The 20,403-nt window shown below is 42.2% G+C and overlaps 2 protein-coding genes across 2 annotated transcripts in view; one reads left to right on the top strand and one right to left on the bottom strand.

Moving 5' to 3' along the window:
* Dbct (Dihydrolipoamide branched chain transacylase E2) overlaps nt 1–15,429 on the top strand; it is a 33,871-nt gene extending 18,442 nt beyond the window's left edge. Inside the window, exons 7-10 of the mRNA XM_075671702.1 lie at nt 345–422; nt 5,492–5,683; nt 11,738–11,809; nt 13,455–15,429. Of these exons, the coding sequence (XP_075527817.1) occupies nt 345–422; nt 5,492–5,683; nt 11,738–11,809; nt 13,455–13,622 (510 nt within the window). The 3' untranslated portion in view covers nt 13,623–15,429. The remainder of the gene's footprint in view (nt 1–344; nt 423–5,491; nt 5,684–11,737; nt 11,810–13,454) is intronic.
* The window catches only part of LOC142559980 (uncharacterized), a 94,698-nt gene continuing 83,517 nt past the window's right edge, over nt 9,223–20,403 (bottom strand). Inside the window, exon 5 of the mRNA XM_075671703.1 lies at nt 9,223–10,178. Within this exon, the coding sequence (XP_075527818.1) occupies nt 9,923–10,178 (256 nt within the window). The 3' untranslated portion in view covers nt 9,223–9,922. The remainder of the gene's footprint in view (nt 10,179–20,403) is intronic.

Raw genomic sequence — 20,403 nt, 5'->3', positions numbered from 1 at the left:
TCTTCTTTTTTGCTTTTTGAGAGTTCATTGATAGATTCACTTTTACATACACCAACATTCAAACATTTATTGCCATATCAGGCGATGCATGTATTTTCTTTTTTATAACAGCATATAACTGGTGTCAGCCAAACTTGTGTCAGCCATTACTAAGGTTCAAAATTATTACAGTTGGTGTGCTTATATAGCTGTAGTATTCAGGTTTACCCTTGCTTTCCCTTTAAGGACACAAGAGGCATAATCGCAAGCTCAAGTTGTGTACTGCCTTGTGTGCTACTTCCCTTTGTCTCCATGAGTTATCATCCTTGGCAAAGAAGTAATGTGTCACTTTTTTCCACACGCAGGCGCTGTCCATATCACTGTTTGACTACCCCATCCTCAACTCTTATGTGGATGAAAAGGTTGAGAATATCACAATTAAGGTGAGCACATTCATTTGTCCTTTTTTCAGCATTTCAAAACGTCTACAGGAAACACTGCGAGTCTCTAAATTAGTTGAGAGTTATAGGCCATAGATTTCTTTGAAAAAAAGAAAAAAGAATGTGGTGTCACTAGCTGGAAATTCTGTGGTATTTACATCTGAGCAGAGATGCCCCTGACAACGTGTTGAACATATTGATAGCTGTTGCAGAATATGCATATTCTGGTGCACTTATTGAGCTATTCATTGCATTAAAGTGACACTAAAAAGAAATGTACTAAATCCATTTAGACGAAGTATTCGTTCAAAACTCTATTTATGCATATTTCTAATTATCAGAGAAAAAAGAAATTAATGCGAAACTTGCAGTTTTGAATTTCACACCAAAACCCCAGTGTGCATCAGTCTGACGTCACATATTTCAATGTTTTTTTTTTTTTTTAATTGTAACCATTGTGATGCACTGAAAGTTGCTGAAACATGCCACGTTCAGTCTCAGGCCTCTTTATCCGAAGTTTTATTCCTACACAACGACCACGGCCAAGTGTGAGCAGGCAATAGTCCGCTTCTTCCAGAAGTACGTACTAATTCTTATCAAAATTCAAAAGCAGATTTTTCGCTTACTTCAGCCTGTTTATTAAACTGCATCGCACACTGATCCAAACACCCTTCTTGGTTGATGTTTGCTATTGGCCAATAGCAGCTGTCTATAGTAATCTTGCATATGACGACATATGCAAGCTCTGGCAACATTGAAGCAGGTGAGAAGGCTTCGCTTGAAAGGAATGTTTGAGAACATGTGACTTTGCACTCTGTTTCCCAGTTCTATGCGCCGCGCATGACTGCAACATCTCGCTGAGATGTTCACAGCAGCATATGCTATCCACAGATTGTTTTTTCACCAAGGCCAAAGGGTAGTTCAGGGCCCCTTTAAAGGTACATAAAATGTCCTTTTTAAAGGGGCAAGTACATAATTGTCAACAGCAGATCATAGGTGTGCTAGATTCGATTTGAAACTCGGATGCAGCTGCTCACTAGAGCTAGCCACACAAACTTAATTTTAAAAAGAAAGGTCATTTAGTAAAAGTAATTGCTGTTTGTAGAAGCAGCAACTCTTGCAGTCATCGATCGATAACTTTGATCTTGGCAAGAAAACCCAAAACATAAAAATGCTATCAGCGATGCCCGTTGCAATGCCACCGAGATAGGCTGCTCAGTTTAATTTTTGGTATTATTTTCACTTACTTTTACCTGAACTTCAAAAAAGTGTGGTTGTTTAATCTCTTAAGAACTTTGGACGAGCCCAGCTCTTCAACACGATACTGGTAAACTTTGCTGTACTTGTCCACGGCAATATTCTTGTTTACAAAGCAATCTGAACGAACAAAGCTGATAGACTTAGCTTTTCTTCTGCTACATAGACTGCACCACGTTGTCAGCGAAAAAACAATGCATTTTTGAAATCACTCCCTTTGGGTGCGTTTGGCAGGACGCTTTGTAGGGAAATCAAGACCTAAAGTGAGCCCTGACACAAAGCTCTGTGCGCCGTTTTGCATTTCATGCAATTTTACAGAATTTTGTGAACTGCCTTATCAGTGAAGAAATCAGTAAAAAAAAAAAAAAACTTACTTTGGTGCCAAAATATGCTTAGCCAATTAGTTGATTTTGAAGCACTGTAAAATAAAACTTTTTCTCCATTTATGAATGTACTATTTCTCGAAATGACAATTACACAAGAACCTCGTCGATGTGATCCTGTTACATATGATCTCCTGGCGCCAACATTCGTGATCGTGAACACTAAAAATGACCCAATACAGTTCCACTTCTTTTTTACCGGTTCGTATGTTCCCAGAAAACATGAGCTTCTGGCAACAACGTTCAGTACTCTGCCAAACTGCAATTGTGTGATATGTTTTCCAGCCACTTGATCCCTTGTAAACAAAAAATAGCATGAGGCATAAAACAGTAGTTGTCCACCACAGCAGCTTTCCTGTGATACTCACCCACCTGTATTATGCAAGACTGGCATGCACTCAGTTTACTATTCCTGTACCAGCAAAATTTCCCGGGCTGTTGCACACCACATGCACAGCTATTGCTGCCAACCCTATTGTGATAAGCATCTTCCCTTATCTGTTTCACAGCATGTGAAGTGTAGTTCTCTTCGAAGCATATTCCACACTTTTGATAGGCAATAACCTACACACACCGTCATTCCCTGCTGCAGGCAGCGCTGAGTGTCATGTTTTGCTCTTGCAGCATCGTAGACATTGTATTCCAGTGTTGCTCACCAGCGTTGCTCACCAGCTTGCGTTTTTTCGTTTTCCCATTGCTGTCTTAAGGCACTACACTATAGGAAAATGACAATGTGCATCTTTTGTCGCTCGGGCCCCACCAGCGCATCGCGCAGCGGCGTCTCGTGCCGCAACGATTCGCACCGATTGGGCACCTCAAAACTTCCGATCGAAATGCCCTGTTCGAAAAAGCTGCTGCCCCAAGCCAAATTCAAGGAGATTGCGCGTCTTTGACCCCACCAGCGGCTCGCATTGGCATCGCACGCTGCAACGCTTCACATTACATAGATCTCAACTACAGTTGAGCCTGTCAAACTATTTAGTGACTGCCGATTGTACGTTTTCCTGTTTAGTACGTTCTTTCTCATACTTTTTTCCAAGATGTATTAACAAGGTTCTACTGTACATGTTCTGGGTGATCATTTTTGTGTTTTATAAAATTTCTAAATATTGCCTGTTGTAGATAACTTAATTCCAGTCCCCCGAGCTAGATTATTCGTACAGGCAGACATTACTAGCATGGGAAATCGAAAAACTTATTCAACTAATTAAACATTCACTAATTAACTTCTTAATAAATTATGTTACAGCACCTATTGCAAGTTCAGAATTGTAGCCAGTGCAGTTGCAGGACACATCCACATGAAATTCTAGGATGACACCAGTTTTGAAATATTATTTCCTAAAGTGTGGGGTGAAATACATGGGCATTCCAGTTACTTTTATGCTTCAATACATAAAAGAGCATATTGTTAAAAAATTAAGTGGGCCAAACGTGCATTTTTAGAGAGAGTTTTGACAGCACGTATCTTTAAACTGGTGCCATTCTGGAATTTCATTTGACCTGACCAGCTACAATTTGTAAATTGCAATGTGCAATAACGAATTTAATTAGTGAATTTTTCTAATTGGTTAAATATGTGTTTCCATTTTTCCTACACGTAATATCTGCCTCTAGTTCCAGGCAATTTAAAAAAATTCTATAAAACTTAGAAATGCTTACCCCGTATATTGCTAACTGAAGTGGTAAATTAGGTTTGCATGTCTAAAGTATGAAGTAAAATAGTTCAAAACGCATTAGAATTTTTTAGAAAAACAGAAGGTGTGAAAATATACCACTAAAAAAGAAGCAAAATAAGGTCACTTTTGGTCAGAATACTAAAGCACTTAGAGTTAATGCTCTTCTTTCTTTACTTTTTTTCCCCACTGTTTTAATACAGCCAGTCATAAGGCTGTTGTTTTCTTTAGGTGGCAGTGCCATTTGAACGCTTTCCATTTACCAAGATTCTACTGTAATACAGTTCAACTTATTTTTCTCTTTAATGTCTCTTCAAAGAGAATGAGAAGCAGCTCAAAAATTTCTCGTAAATTACCCAGTGCACCCTACCCATTCACTTATGCTTAGGAACTGAATTAAGAAATATTTGGGGCAACACAGGGTTAATTTAGTGCCATGCACTACAGTGTATTACTCCATGTTGTCAAACACAAAATATGAACCTCTCACAAAGAGCATCCATTAGGTGCAATTTCTCAGCTGCTGTCGTCATAAGGTCCCATTAACCTTTTCAGGAATGTTTTAGATGTCACGTAGTCTCCCCATCAAAGTATTCATCTGTCCTCCAGGCAGTTGAGCAGTTGTACCAGTGGTGTGTCAGTTTACTTTGACCAACCCATTTTTTTGCTAGTGAGCTGGTTAATAAAATGAGAATGAATAATAAAGTTCGGAAGGACAGTATGTGAGAAACGGTCAGAGTGGTAGACATTGCAGCAAGGAATTCAGGGATTACTCACATCAATCAGCACACAGAGTAGGCTATAGGCACAGAAATTTTCAGGCTCACCATCAGCCATCACACACAAAAAAAAAAACTTTGAGCAGTACACTGTGGCAAAAGCCCACAATGAAGCCACAGAGCATTACAAACAACAAGGATCAACAAGAGTAGTATAGAAAGAGGATACATTTCAAAATTTGAAAGTGGTGATGGCTTAACTCAAGTCTTCAAATGAATGCGCCTACAAATGTTGCACACACATTTAAATGCTGTTCAGTCATCTACTCTGTGCTGCAGGTAGAATATACTCATACACAACTTTCTTACATGTCTAAAATTTGTATACATTGTTTCCTTCTGCATCTGTAGCAGGCATGTTTTCGTGAACTGATTTAAAACTTTCCATGAAAATGTCAGTCAGCTGAAAATGGAGTATGGTGCTTTTTCACTCGCTGTAGTAAGCATTTCCTTAACCAGCTAACATGCTTCCTCTTTAGCCTTTCCCATTTATTACCATGTACAAAGTTTAGATTTCAAATTATGCTAATCAGCTGAGCCACAACTTCATAGACAAGATTATGTATTTTCACTTATACTATGTAGACCACTTAGGTTACCTAGGCCTCGGTGCCAAACCTTTGTCTATAAAATGTCTTTAATCAAAATAATGTGCTATTATCACACCTTACATTTTTATGTCACAGTAATATAATCACTGTGTGTGCTCCATGTTGTCAGGAAGGACATTGGCATCATGTTTATGTTAACTGAGAGTAACAAAATGCGTAGATACCAAAGGAAAAGATACGGACACCAAATGAAAGAAAGCCAAGTGGGCATGAAGAATCAGATAAAATTGATAAGACTGGCTAGGAAATTTGCAAGTATTTCTTTGATATGGTTAATGCAAGGCAAAGCAAGTTGGACAGCTTTGGAAACAAGTTTGTCCTTGAGAGGATTTACTCATGCTCATGAGAACGATCTGTTTACTCCAGGGCTGCCATAATGTTGGCATCGCTATGGACACTCCGCACGGTCTGGTGGTGCCCGTTGTCAAGAACATTGAGTCCAAGAACATCATGGAAATTGCTGCTGATCTCAACCGGCTCCATAATTTGGGCCTGGCAGGGCAACTACAACAGGACGACCTCTCCGGTGCCACCATCACATTGTCCAACATTGGCGCGGCAAGTCTCAACCTTCGTCACCTTGTTTACTATGCTGCATGCATCCCTTTCAACTTACAATTCTCTTGTTTAAGCCAGGTGTTATAGGTGGTATGGAATCAAAGCTAGAAATCCAAGGTTATGCACACTTGCTGTCAGTACCAGCTTTACCACATTTATAGCTGAAGTGTGCATTGAAATAGTGACAGTCCATGTACTGTAAAATGCATTGCTCCATGCACTACTGTTACTGTCTCCAAAAGCCTTGTTCACATATTTAGGGAAAGTAGTGAATATGTATTTCGAAGCCTGTTTTTGCAAGCACTGATGCGGAAGCTGGTGTTGGTATGACGATTCCTAATCAATAGACAAGCCTCAGACACACTTGGAATGGTATTCTATTAAAGGGTCCCCGAAACGGTTTGGACAAATTTTGTAGATGCATAGGGTACAGCTACAGTAAAACATTCATGCCACAATTTAATTGAAGCGTCTCGTATTAAGAGAGCTACAGACAATATTAAGTTACCCGCCTCCCTAGCCATGCTTTTTCTCCTCAACTCGTTTGCAGAGCGATCAGGGCTAACCTCTGCCTATGTTCGCTCTGCGTCATGATCTGACCTCGTGACATCTACTTCTGGTGTTTCTTGGAGGCAGCACGCGAAGCCTCTTCAACCTCTCTGCTGGCCACCTGGCCGTCAATCCCCAGCAAGAGCTATCCAAGCCGCATGCATTGCAAGCGTTCTGTCGCTATGCCGAGCGTGTCTAGGGTTCCAGTAAATGCTAGCAAGCTGGGTGTTTTGACGGACGAGCAAAGGCGTAAACTAAAGCCCCCTCCATACTACTAGTACTGCTGTGATCAAGGGGCTTTAGCATAAGCGTGAGCGAGAACCCTGCACTGTATGGTGCAGAGCTTCACCAGCCAAACAAAGAGCTAATATTGTAGTAACCAAGAGTAAAACATTTTAAACATTTCAAAAGAAAATGTACAAATGAAAATTTGCACAAACGACAAAGTAAAACAAACTTGGCTAATGCTATATTAGCTCTGTGTTTGATTGGGCTCTATGCCACAAGGTGGCTGCAACCTACAGGCCACTCACGTTTGTGCTTCTGCCTACTGGCGAAATGCGCAGTCCGCCTGTTTTTACCAAAATACCGGACACGCTAGAACTGCCTGCTGTGGTAAGTAATTTTCTGGCATGAAATGATGGCCGCAAATGCATAGATCCTGGCGCGGATTGGATATAGACAGCCTGATGCGCTGTAGACACTCAGCAGAGGGACGCGATTTCGCTACTTGGAAATGTCGCCAATCACTAGGTTTGCAGCGCACAATACAACAAGGGCGATTCATGGTTTTCGTGAAACAAAACTTCTAGACCAACACTGAATGCACAGCTCACCTAAACACAGTACACATTCTAATAATTCACAAGCAGACAACACTTTCTGTGTACCGGAAGTGCTTGAGTGTAGCCATAAATTGACATTGTATATTCTTTTACTGTTACTTTTTATATATACATATATACAAACAGGCTAACAAACATCCCAACTATTACGAACAACATGTGTTCACCATGAAGTTGGAAGCATGACTGATTATGCAAACTGGGTAGCCAATCGGATAGTTCAACCAACTGACATCAAGTGCAACAAACTACATAGATTGTAATGGGGCAGCTGATAACTCAGAGGAGCAGCCCTGCTGCAATTGGTTGCAATGCACATTTTTAAAACCTAATAATAAATTGCGCACATTACGTGGAGCATCTGAATGCATCACTCAATGATCAGAAAGACCTACCTTAATGACTCAGTACATTTGTGCATAATTGTCAAAATCGTTTCAGGGTCCCCTTAAGCCACATGGTTCATTTGGCTCAAGACAGGCAAGTTTAACAGCTGAATTAAAGCCTAGACATAAGGGCATCTTTGTGTTGTCTCCCTTCTGCTCAACAATTGAAGCATAAAGTCTAGAGCCAGTAACTAATAAAACATCATATGCTATTTTGAGTTTATAGTTTATAAGTTAGTATGCATATATCCAGCTTTCTGTGTCCGCTATTGCTAATACAAAATAAAAGAGAGGTTTACAGAAAGTTATTAACAGTTGCAAAATAAGGAATGTCACTGAAGCCATTTCGTGTTCTACTTCAGTGACATTCCTCATTCTATCGCTGTTAATTACCCTATTCGTAGTAGTTCGTTGCCATAAAAATTATCCATTTGTCTCTTATCCTGAGGCATATTTGTGATTGTTGCTAGAATGCATATGTATGTTGCAGTGAGCCATTTTCATGGGCCCAAAAATCACACGAGGCACATGCTAGCCTTACGTGCGCAAGAAAGTTGATGCATGTTCTGTATTTACCCAATTCTAACGCACACCCAATATTCATGGGCTTAAGGTAAGAAAATAAAAATTCACCTTAATGTAACATGCCACCGATTCATAAGAGAGAAATGTAGCATGCTTTCTATGTTTGCAATAAAAAAAAAAAGAAAGAAACTAGACATGCAGAAGTTATTTTCATAAATGGTGCCTTTCTTTTTTTTTTTTTTTTTTATTAATAAGCTTGTCCACTGAAAACGGTGCACTGTCATCACCATTTGCACTCCATTGGCCACAGATACGAACCACATAGTGTAGCGGCATTCTCAAGTGATGACTTTTAGTTTTACAAATGCTACTGTCCCTTTTGCAAGGCTCTCCATCGGACTTATTGAAGTATGCATCCTACGGCATTCCTGGCACTGTGTGCAGATAGCGAGCATAACGCAGCGTCAGAAACGCTGCCTGCCGATTATGCCAATGCATCCGGTGCTGACTCACATAAAATTTCGCGAAAGTGATAGTATCTCCGAAAGTTATTGGCCGAGAATACCGCTCTACAACAAAGTCAAGAAAAAATGATTCAAGAGCAACCTTCACAAAAACGTGGTCTGTCACCATTTTGTGATGGTAATAACACTGTAGTTGAAAATAGGTTGCTGCCAACACTGAAAACATGGTTTTGGCTTTGTATCCAATTATAATGCGCAATCAATTTTTGGCCCCGTTTCTCAGAAAAAAGGTGCATATTGAATTTAGGTAAATACAGTTCTCAAGCAGCAATGGAAAAATTCACACACATCGCCATGACTGATTTGTCATCAGCCGGTACCGCCTGGCTTTGTTATTACTCTCTCCTGAATGTCAATCATTGATTGCTATGGCAAGACTGAAGTTACCAGACGCTGGTTCTTCACAGAACAACTATGTTTTCTGAAGATATCATTGTAAAAGAAACTGTGTGCCATTCTTTTTATCCACCACATCAATGGCACAGTAGCAGGGCTCATTCTCAGAAGACAATCGTGTGCTGATTTAACAATCATTTTGCACCTACAGCAGTGGCACGCTTCACATTCATAAACACTCTTGTCATTTACCTCGAGTGTGCTTGACAAAGCATGTGATTGTTTGTAAATGCTAAGTAACCCTGCCGTCCAAATGTTAACTCATAGTGTGAGGTCACCAAGCATGCTCTTGGGACAAAGGAACAACACAGTAGTGCAAATAATCAAAACGGCATTTATTGTGCTTTTTATACTGCAATGCCAGTTAGTCGAATTACTGCTGGTGGAATGTGCCTATGGGCAGCGAGGAATCGAGAAAGTCTGACTCGCCTTTTGAGGATATTGAGTGAATATGTTTGCCCCATGCCGGACGCCTACCCTTGATCCATTCCAGTGCCTCGTTCTGAACGCTCTCTCTCACAGGACAGTCCCGCGAACATGTCGGTAGGCACGCATAACATCAGCATGCGCTGCTGACCTCAAGCCAAAGTGGAAGAGGCTACTTCCTTTTGTGCCCGAGTAAGCCCGCCGTTAGGGGGTGTTGGCAGCACAACACTTGCACCATATCTCATACTATTCTGCAACTACACCGACCGGCAGCAGCGCACAACTATGCTAGCAAGCCACATTACAGGACACACGAGAGCCATGTGGGAAAAACATCAAAGGATGCATGAGAATTGAGCGTCCCCACATACTCCTATCCTTAAGTTGCTATTATATTCTGGCGAAACATGGCATGCAGTCTAACATCAACATGTCTTCACGACCAAGAGGTAGTACATCTGGCAGTGGACGCGCCGAGCAAACCTCCACGCACTCTTGTCCATAGCATGTGCACCAACAGTGTCTCCAAGGCACACTGCCAGTGTCCACGGCTCGCAGCAGCAACTCTGCAGCCTGGACAGCACAACTCTAGGCCAGGACTTTAGAAACGGCAACGTGGTAGTCGGCACCGACGCAGTTCCTGCCAAGAAAGTTGTAGCAGCGGCTGGTGACTGCTGGCTTCTGTCCCAGCTGCCGAGGGTTCCAAGCCACCAGAGGCAGCCATTGCGCCGAACCTTCCACATGCATCTCCACTGCCCTGGGTGTCTCGATTGCAGTCCGGGGCAGCAGGCGGCAGTGCAGACAATGTGCAGATGGCAGCAAGCCAGGGATGACTCCACTCAAGCTGCGTGGACTCAACGCACTTGACAAACACTAAAGTAGTGCAAGGGAGAGCAATTCTGCATGCACGTCGCTGCGTGGCAAGATGTTCAATTCAACTTGCAAAATATCAGGCGGCTACTCTGGTGCTAAGTTCACATGAACAATTGAGTCAAATGAGGCAAGCAAAGTGCAACACCTCATCGGCAATGTGCCCCAGGTTGTGTACCTCCACGTGTTACAGGCAGCTCCAAAAAACCTTAGGCCTAATGAGTCGCTACTCGGACAACAGGCACCGACGAGGAGACTAGCTCTATGATGTGGTCCTGCCCTGCTCACTGCACCTGGTGCCAGGCTGCAATAACAGACAGCCTGTAGTGGTACCCATAGCCCACAGCTCCCAGTTCCTTGAGTCAAAGAGACAGAAGAAGCTGCATACATAAAACTTGGACTACTCACTAGGCTTTTGTACTCACTCACTTCAGGCTTGCCAACCCTCTGCGGGTGCTAGGCCTCACTCTCCCAGGATGCAGACCATATGACCCTTATACAACGAATATCTTCCAAGAACTTCAGAAGGCTTAGCATGTCAACAAGTTCAAATGTGCCCCAGCAACTATCGTCTCACTCTCAAGAAAGCACGCCACCGACACTACCAATAAAAATCCACCCTAGGCCTACGCCTCTGTTTAAACGAGGGTTGCTTAAAACCGAGCAACGCTGCCAAAACTACCATCCGATGCCCTAAAAGCTCCATGTTCGGCAGCCATTGTGGGGTCACAGCCATACTCTTGTGACAAAGAAACAACAAGACTGTAGTAAGAACAATTAGAAGGGCATTTATTGTGCCTCTTACATACCAATCTTGCCTAGCCAAATTAGTGCCAATAAATCATGCTGATGAGTGCTGGCAAATCAAGGAAGTCTGGCTCACTGCACCAGGATATCGAGTGAATATGTTTATCCCCATGCTGGACACCTACGGCTAATTGTTCGTGTCTACGGTCACACAAACAGTGACTTGTTAAAACGACAATGTTCGTACGTCTCATTGCGTCGCTTCAAAACCTTTTGCAAGGCAGTCCTGCAAAGCGTGCATGCAGACTAGTGCGTGAGACATTTGTGCACACCGCCGACCCCAAACCAAAAAAAAGGAGAAGGTACCCCCTGCCATTTGGTGGTGTTAGCAGTGCAACACTCATGCCATTTCTCGAACTACACTGACTGCCAGTGGCACACAGCTATACGGGGAAGCCAGATTACAGGAGACACAAGAGTCATGCAAGGAAAACATCAGGGGATGCATAACAATCGAGCATCACCAGAATAGCTATAAAGAAATGTTTTGTCCGCCTTTTTGCCAAGACAAATTGCAAGCAAATTCAAGGTCACCAGCTTATAAGTGCCAAAAGTAGACAAATATTTTGTTGCTAATTTTATGATCTGGGTTGACTGTTGTTCATAAGTCCGTGCAGCCTGGTGAGCTGCTTTTACTTCAGCTCATGACACTTGCCACATGACTGTTTGCAGTGCCACAAAATGCAAGTGCAACAGCAAATCTGTTGTTTTCATTACCCTTTCCAGGTTGGTGGGACTTACGCCAAGCCTGTCATTGCTAGACCAATGGTGTGCATTGGAGCGATTGGAACAATTCAGGTATATCTAGAATGTTGGCTCTTTTATTGTCATCCTTCTATTCTTTATAACTTCTGACAGTGTTAAAACTTGTTTGCCGAGACATACTGTAAAACGACATCATTTTTGGTCCATTAATGGGGCCTTGTTGAAAACAGTGGGCTGCTTGTATCTACTGTTGCTCACGTGTTATGGCATTCATGCATTATGGTATTCAAGGTTGAAGGTTCAATTCCTGTTGAGAACAGCTATATTTTTATGGGCCTGAAGTTTCAAAACCATTGTGAAGAACCCAGAACTGTTGAAGTGATAGCGAGTCCTCCTTTAGGGTGTCTCGTTGTGCTATTTAGCTTTGAAATGCCAAATCTTTAGATTCATCCCCAATTACTGTGCATTGGCAGAAAATGAATGAACCAGGTTATTGCCTTTCTCATCTCTGCCACTGTTTTGATGTTTGTGAATTGTGACACCCCAAGCATGGCTTCATCACAATAGTCTAACTTCCGCATTAGTAGCTCAGCATGGCTGGGCTTTCTAGGTATTCTAAGGACCCCTACTGTTTTCTTATGAACAATGCTCCCAGAAAGCTTCGGACTCTTTTAGCCAAAATTGTTCATTGAATATGGTTTGTGACTAACAAGTTACCAGTTTGCATCACCCACTTAATGATTTTTTTTTCCGCTATGTGTGACTGATCATGGTTACGACCAGTTATGTTCTAAATGTGCAAAAAATGGCAAAAGATATGCAAGTACTAAATCCTATTTCGTATTAGCACATCAAAAACACTTCCTGTGTATATTACTGTATAAATACATTTAAGGCATTTTTTTTTCTTGGCAAATTCAAGTGCAAAACAGATGAAAAGCTGGTTTAATGACAAGTGGTCATGCCTAAATACCCACAAGGGCAGGAGTTTATGGAGCATGATATCCGTAAAAAAAAAAAAAAAAAAGAATCAAATTCTGTCACTGATAACATATTCTCCTCAGAAGTGACATTTTATTTTACATCTGCTTTTTCACATAACCATTCCGCATCACCTTTTAATTATAAGTTTAATGATTATTCTACAAAATTTTGCTTTTTCTCGACTTCTGTGCTCCGAAAACATTTGTGGTAGGCTGTACATAGTCACTTCCACATTTAAAATGAACTTGAACCTTAACCTGCATTAGAATGCAACATGTCTCATATCGTTTGATTTTTTCCTTGTGCTGCTACTTACAGAAAAAACATTTCCATTTAGTTTTTAATGAGAGAGAGAGAGACTGGTTAACAGAAAAGAGCGCATGGCTGACACCTGAACATCATCCAGCAGTGCGGGGAAGGAGGAGAATGGACTGAAAGATGACAAAGATAAGAAGAGAGTGAAAATTTTATTTTTAGGAACATTGTAGCTGTATCTTCCATGTAAGAAAAGGAAGATTAAGGCAAGAAACTTGGCTCTGGAGAAAGGCAAGATAATACTAGAGGTGGTCTGGGTGATGACCCACCACATCCTGGCATCATGTTGAGACTGAAAACACAACTGTCCTATTCCTTTTTCATAGCAGCATGACTCCTTTCACATGCAAAGCATCTCTATTTAAAATTTTAGTCATTGCTGCCATAACTTTGTTATTCAGCAGCTGTAAAATCTTGTCCTTGTTTCTTGTCTGTGCAGAAGCTGCCACGATTTGATGCTGATGACAATGTAATCAAGGCACACATCATGCAAGTCAGCTGGTCTGCCGATCACAGGGTCATCGATGGTGCAACCATGTCGCGCTTTTCAAACTTGTGGAAGATGTACCTGGAGACGCCTGCAATGATGTTGGTTCACCTCAAATAGACCTCGATTATTGTGCAAGTGTACAGTCCGTGACCGTTCAAAATGTCAAGGAACAGTTCTGGACTGGGTAGCGTTACTGCTACGTGTCGTGTGCTATCTCCTAAGGAGCATACGCGGATCACGTTTACTGTTGGACATGAGTCGCACTCCATTATCCAATGAAGAATGGCCAGCTACTCGCAAACGGTACTCCTTGTAATGCCTCCTCCTCTGCAAAGTTCAGGCTGAAGAAAACCAGAGCACTTCATCGTCTGCTGCAGATGGGCGGGAGCATGCACTTTCCGAGTGTAATTTGCCAACTTTCTGGGCCACTGACTAGCTGGTGTCAACTGCTGTCGAGATCATGTTACGAGCTAATCAACATGTAAAAAAGTCTCATGAAATGTGTACTGTTGTTTGCCATCACCTGCGGTTGTTAGTAAAGTGGGCAGCATTCATCAGGAGTCACGTCGTGCTGAGTGAATGATGCAAATAATTCAATGCAATATGCTTTCTTAAATGTGCATGTCAAGTTGAACGTAATTTGTCATTTCCTAGTGCTGTCAGCTTTGTTAAAGTCTTGAAGTACAAAAAAATTTGATAAATAGGACTTTATCCTGCTGAGTTTTGTGCATGTTACAGAAAGTAGCACATCTTTTTAATAGGCAATTTAATAAGCAATCTGGCAATTCTCTTGCTGTGAATTGGTGTAATTGCTGATAACTGGTTTTGTCACCTTTCTTGAGTTGTAAATCTTGTATGCTGTGCTGTAAAGAAGCATGCAAGTTTATTATAAAATGTTTAAATTCATCAGGTTTTTGATGCAGCAGGCAATTTATAGAGGTACTGTTTAACATTACTGTGTGTTTCTTTGTGATGCCAACTCTCCACTTTGGCATGACATGTGATAGATGCTGAGTGAGCCCTCGTGAAATGGAGCTTAAGAAGTTGTTAGATAAGGTTGTGCACTTATTTGTGCACCTAATCAGCATCTTGTAGCTTTGTCTTAATCTATGTGTTCCTCCATTTCACGGCATGATTGAAACACTAGCAGGCACTTGTGGCATACCTTTGAAGGGAAGATTTCGATTTTACATTGTTATTTAAATTTATATTAAGTTCATAAAGATGTGTGGCATACACATATTAGAGATTATGTCAGTGTTTGAATTGCTGTCAAGTATTGTGAGGCATTTTGCATTTAGAGCCTATGTTCACCAATTGGTACAAAAGATGAGCCCTTGAATATCTCTGCTGTAAAGGCAAGGTGCATGTCTATCATCACTGGCTTTATTTTCATGCTGCACATGCAATGAAACCATTTTTATAAGTATGAGCGTAACGCCTAAGCGTGCTCCATCAAATGCATTTTGGGATATAAGCATTCAGTCAATAAAAACTCTAGATCTCGCAGTCACACTGACTGAACATATAAAACAGAAATGAATATCAGCACAAGGAACATCATGAGTGCAAATGACCATTAAGCGGGCACAACAGGCTGTTAGATGGGACACAAGGGCTAACCTTAGTTGTAAAAGCAGTCAGAGATTTCTTGTGATAATTGTATTTGCTTTTGTAGAGAGCTTCTGTGTATGGGTGTGTGTGTGTATCTTTTTCCCAAATTTTGTCGACCTGCATTTGCTTTTCTACTATGTTGAAGCATTGGCATCACTGGAATAGCTCTGCGGTTTTTGTCTCATCCAAACTATGTTCATTAGATGTACCGCATAGCGATAATGTTGTCATACATTGCAGTGATGATGATGCCACCACTGGCATGGCCAGCAGCCTTGGTTCAAATAAAAATTATAACTAAATGTCATAATAGCAGCATACAATATGATGCTTTATGTCCGTCTCCTACAGGCTTACCACTCGAATCATAATGCCTAAAAACTTTTCCTTTTCAGCTACGAAGTACTGTCCACGTCACACACTAGGCCTATTCATAATGACCATGATCTCTCAAGAGGTTTCCTAACAACCATGACACATTCCTGCTCAGCAAGGTGGTTGTCTGGGCCTCGAAACCAGTGCCATGCTAAGAAGTGGATATGCCTTACAAACTCACCACAGTAGAGTAATTCAAAAATAACTTAAAGGGGACCTGACGAACTGTTTATTGAAGTTGAGAAATGCATTTGAAGTTAAACTGGATTCTTTCAAAATACTTTGCCACATAGAAAAGTACTTCAGTGTGTTGAGTAGAAGTAGAGTTATTGGCAATCAAAGGTCATGTACGATCCCATTCACAAAGCTTCATGTCATGTTTACGTCCTTGAATGCCTTGCACTGCAAAGGCTAAGGCAGAGCGGGGCATGCCCAGAACACTCTGCCTACAGAACGTAACCGTGGCACACAGTTAAAATTTGAATTTGGATGTTCACTTAGACACCACTACTTCCAATTCTGGCAGCTATGACTCACCAAACTTTAGCCAAACACGGTTGGGCTCAGCAAGCCACAGTGTGCTCAGCCACTGGACTTGTCGCAGCACCTCACAGTGGCCACAACGTTTGTGCTACGTAGTATACTGCAGCCCCATGCAACTGTAGGGCATATGTGCAGCGTTTACTTCCAACTTGCACATTTTGAAGTGCTATCAAGAGCTCAACATGAAGCGAAGTCTGCCATGACATCTAAGAAAGGGAGGTTTAAAACGAATTTGCTGGCGCGCAGATGATGTCTCAAAAGTGAAGCCGGACCACCTCAATTTTACCATAAGCATGAAAAAACGCTAGTGAATAGCGGAGAATATACAAAATGCTCTTTCCACTCCATGCTATTTAGGACGAGTAATCTTGCTGTGCAGGTATTGTTCAACGTCTTTCTTTCTGTCATTAGTTTGAGAAAAAAGCCTAAATGTCTTGTCAAATTTTATAGCCCATCATGACATCAATGCACAGCTAAAGGCAGCATTTTAGCCAGAAACCACAAACTTTTATTTTCTAATTAGCCTAACATTTACAATTACTGACCAAAAGGAAGTGAGTTGTGAGTGAATTTCAGCTGTTGCAGCCCTCTTTCAAATTAGAAGTATAGGCAGACTCTGGGTTCACCTGTGCTGGTTTTTAAAAAAAATAAACTAAACTACAGGAGCTCCCCCTCCAGCGATGTTTTTCAGCCTCCTTAATCTAAGAGTGTACAGGAGTGAGCATGAATTGTCAAGCATGCATGTGGTCTGGCTAAGTTTCACGTGGTTCAAGGCTAGTTGAGTCTTTGAAACTAGTCGAAATTAGCGAGACCCAACGACTACGACACTGGTAAGGGTGGCCAGAGTTTAATTCCTACGCAGGCAGCCACAGCAGAGCCTGAGCAGACGACAGTCGTCTCTTCTCGGAAGCATGTAATAATTTTCAAAATTCGAAAGCAGGTTTTCACATACATCAGCCTGTTTGTTAAATTGAGTCACTAAATATACACAGTTAACAGTAGGAAGAAACACACTGATCCAAAGATCCTTCTGATTGAGTCAGCTATTGGCCAATAGCAGCTATGTGTGGAAATCAGCTATATTACGAAATAAAGTGTCCAGAAAAGAGTGAGGAGCAGGCTTTTGTTCAAAAGAGAAAAAGTGACTTCGCACGCTTCACTTGTGAGCTCCACATGCATGCCGCATGCAACTGCAAAATTTGGCGGAGATGTTCACAGCAGCACATGCATCTGTGAACTTTGTCTTTTCAACAAGCCTGAGGGAAGGTTCAGGACCCCTTCAATCGATGATTGCTAATTAGTCAGTTTATGCATTCCAATTTATTGTGCAAATAATGTTCACCTCTTCAAGCAATCCAGTTAGAGGATTAGAATTATGCTACCTGCCACAGGCAATGTTTAAGAATACTTTTAAGAATCTGGTATACTTCGTGTGAAGGTTCCTCACTTTTACTAGGCAGCCTACATATGCGAGCGTGTGCAGGCTTGTTAATGTTTACTAGAGTCACAGTATATGCTCCCTGCGGGAGCACAGTTGCACAAAGGTCCGCCATATGGCACGCAAAACAAACCAAGTTCTTGAGGCAGAACAGCACGTCATGTTCACAGGATTTAAGCTCGTCGCAATATGAATGATCGTGATCTAACAGCATTATCTGGGACGAACTAGGACCACTTAATGCATCGGCATTGAAGCGCTCGTGCGGATGGAAACCAGGCAGCGTCCGCCGGGTACTTTGTGGTGAGGGAGAGGAGCAGGAAAGTGTGTGTGACATCACAAGTGGAGAGAAGGAACCAAAATGGGAAAGGGTGTGATGATGGAGAGGGCAACATGTAATCGCACCTTAGGATATAACTGTGACGTCACAATGAATACAGGTGGCATGTGACATCCCACTTCGGTGCTCACAGCTAGACTTCCCGGATAAAGGAAGGAATCGCGTTGTGGCAGACTTGGCAGATTGCCTGTGGCATTAGACGAATTCACACATGTTTTGTGAAGGCACGTCTTCGAGTACAGTTTAAAACCTATGCATTTGCATGAACAAGCAATATGGAAAGTCACGCTGACGAATGCCGCCGAAGGAATGTGGAGGAGACGCAATGGCGAAGATATGCCAAATCAGAAAAAAGCCTGTAAGGCACATTTGCCTGCAGCAGCTGGAGCAAAGCGCCAAAAGCATGCTACACAGGAGGAACGCCACATCGGTTAGCAGGTGAGCCTGAAGAGAAGCGGTCTAAGCGTCACGTGAACCCTGCTATGCTTCAGACAGAAGTTGAGGCGAAATGGACTAAGCGTCACGCAGACGCTGAACAAACTAGCATATATTAGCAATGGTAGTTAGATTTTTTCCCGCTGCAAGTGCTGAGACGTCATGTACAGCTGGATTTTTCGGTACACGGAGCTTGATGGCGCCATCTGTCCAAACACATATGACGAAACCGTGCTTTATTTTCTTTCTCTCCTTACTTTCCACAGCTTGCTTTCCTTCCTTTCTTACTTTCTACATCTCCTGTGACAGTGACAAATGTCTGCCCGAGTCCAAAGGGATCAGGACCACTCGTACTTACTAGCCGCACTAAACGAGCTCACGTTACGAAAGAAAAAAAATGTACTAAGCGATTTTTGCACTAAAAAACAAAACAAGGCAGACTAATTTCAGAAACAATCTGCACGTTTGGAAATGAAGAAATTACCCAACTGTGGCGATTCGATTGTGCTGCCATCACCAGCTTGGAGCTTCATAGCTAATAATAGAGGGGCTACTGACACAAAAATTCTAACTCTACATAGCTGGTAGATTACATTGCTATGAGCTCACAGGCATCATCTATGAAGTAACATTAGCAAATGTAGCTTAGAATGCATTATAATTTAATTTTCATGTTCATGCGAGTGACAAATCCGAAAGTGCAGCACCTATTGATGTAGTCGTCGGCATCTGCCCGATTTTTAAACAATGGTACATCATGAGTTCCGGTTATTGATTTTGGTGACATGCGATGTCATTGGCTTGTTTCGCTGTTCGGCCAAGATGGCCAAGATGTTTCAGCACTGTTTACGTTATGGTGGCTAGAAGTAGAGGTGGCGCCAACGCCCGTATGTTCGCGGCAGAAGCGCGCTCCTTCGATTGATGCCGAAACCACAGTGGCCTTGGTGGCGCTACGATGTCTCTCCTAGCCCCTCCGCCTCTTTCCCCCGCTATCTGTGCATGAGCACGTGTGATTGTCGTCTTCTTAGTTCGACTTGTGCGCATGTAATTTTAGCTGTGTTTTCTTTGTGGTGAAAGATTGCTCGTTAGCATGTAGGCTTGAGTTCCGTACCCTGTTCTAGCCAAATGGATCGTCAAGTAAAAAAATCGAAGCGAACGCACTGCTTTGCACCTCACTGCGGGTTACGTATTGTCAAGGAAGATGGGAAGCGTGTCACATTGTTTTCTGTGCCAAAGGACCCCAAATGTTTTGAAACGTGGCGGCGGGCTGCCCCCTGGGCTGGCAAATTTCTCGACAAGAAATCAGCCCTCTGTGAGCTTCACTTTCACGAAGAATACATTGTGTGGCACTTCAGGCACGTGGTCAACAGCGAAATGGTCGAGATTCCCGTGATCGACCTGTGCTTACAAGCGATGCAGAGCCAACAATTTACCCAAATTCTCCATTGCACCTCTCCAAGAAAGCAGCCCTCACCACTGCTGTTGACAGGGGAAGACTTTTATATCCGTCAGATCAGCTGAATGCACTGGTGACATCACTGGAAAACACTTTCACCCACTGCTTCAATGTGAAGCAAGTCAGAAGCGAAAGCTTTATGGATCTGGTATCTTTTGTCTGGCTACCAAGTTGAACCTCTTTGGTTGCCCTGAACACAAAACAGCACTTACGAATAGAATCATAAAGTTCTATGTGCTCACAAGGCTCCATTTCTACGTCAAATCTCACAACCTGAAACTGGACGAAACGTGGGAGCAAATGAAGATGTGAAAACTGCGTCGAGTGCTTTGAATTGTGCCTTGAGAACCTTGCTACAAAACTTTTTTTTTTTCAGTGACTTTTAGATTTAGTCATGTGCAGTTTTTTTGTGATTTGTGTTGAAAAGAAGTAATATTTCCTGCATACAATGTGCAACAAATGTCGTTTCGGCAACCTGGATTTGGCTGGTGAGGTTCGCGACTGTTTCTGATGTACTCCTTCATTAGTTTGAGGACGCGCTGTGAACACGCGCCGCTAAGTTAAAAGCGCAAGTGAGGGCTTCTAAAGGCCTATAGTGAATAAAGTTCTACACGCAGTTTAAGTTCTTGAGAGCGATTGATTATCGCACTGCACTCAGTAGGGAGGAAACTCATGATCCTCATACGATGTCCGAGCT

The sequence above is a fragment of the Dermacentor variabilis genome, chromosome 10, assembly GCF_050947875.1.
Source record: "Dermacentor variabilis isolate Ectoservices chromosome 10, ASM5094787v1, whole genome shotgun sequence".
NCBI lineage: Eukaryota > Metazoa > Arthropoda > Arachnida > Ixodida > Ixodidae > Dermacentor > Dermacentor variabilis.
This window is presented reverse-complemented; position numbering and strand designations above follow the sequence as displayed.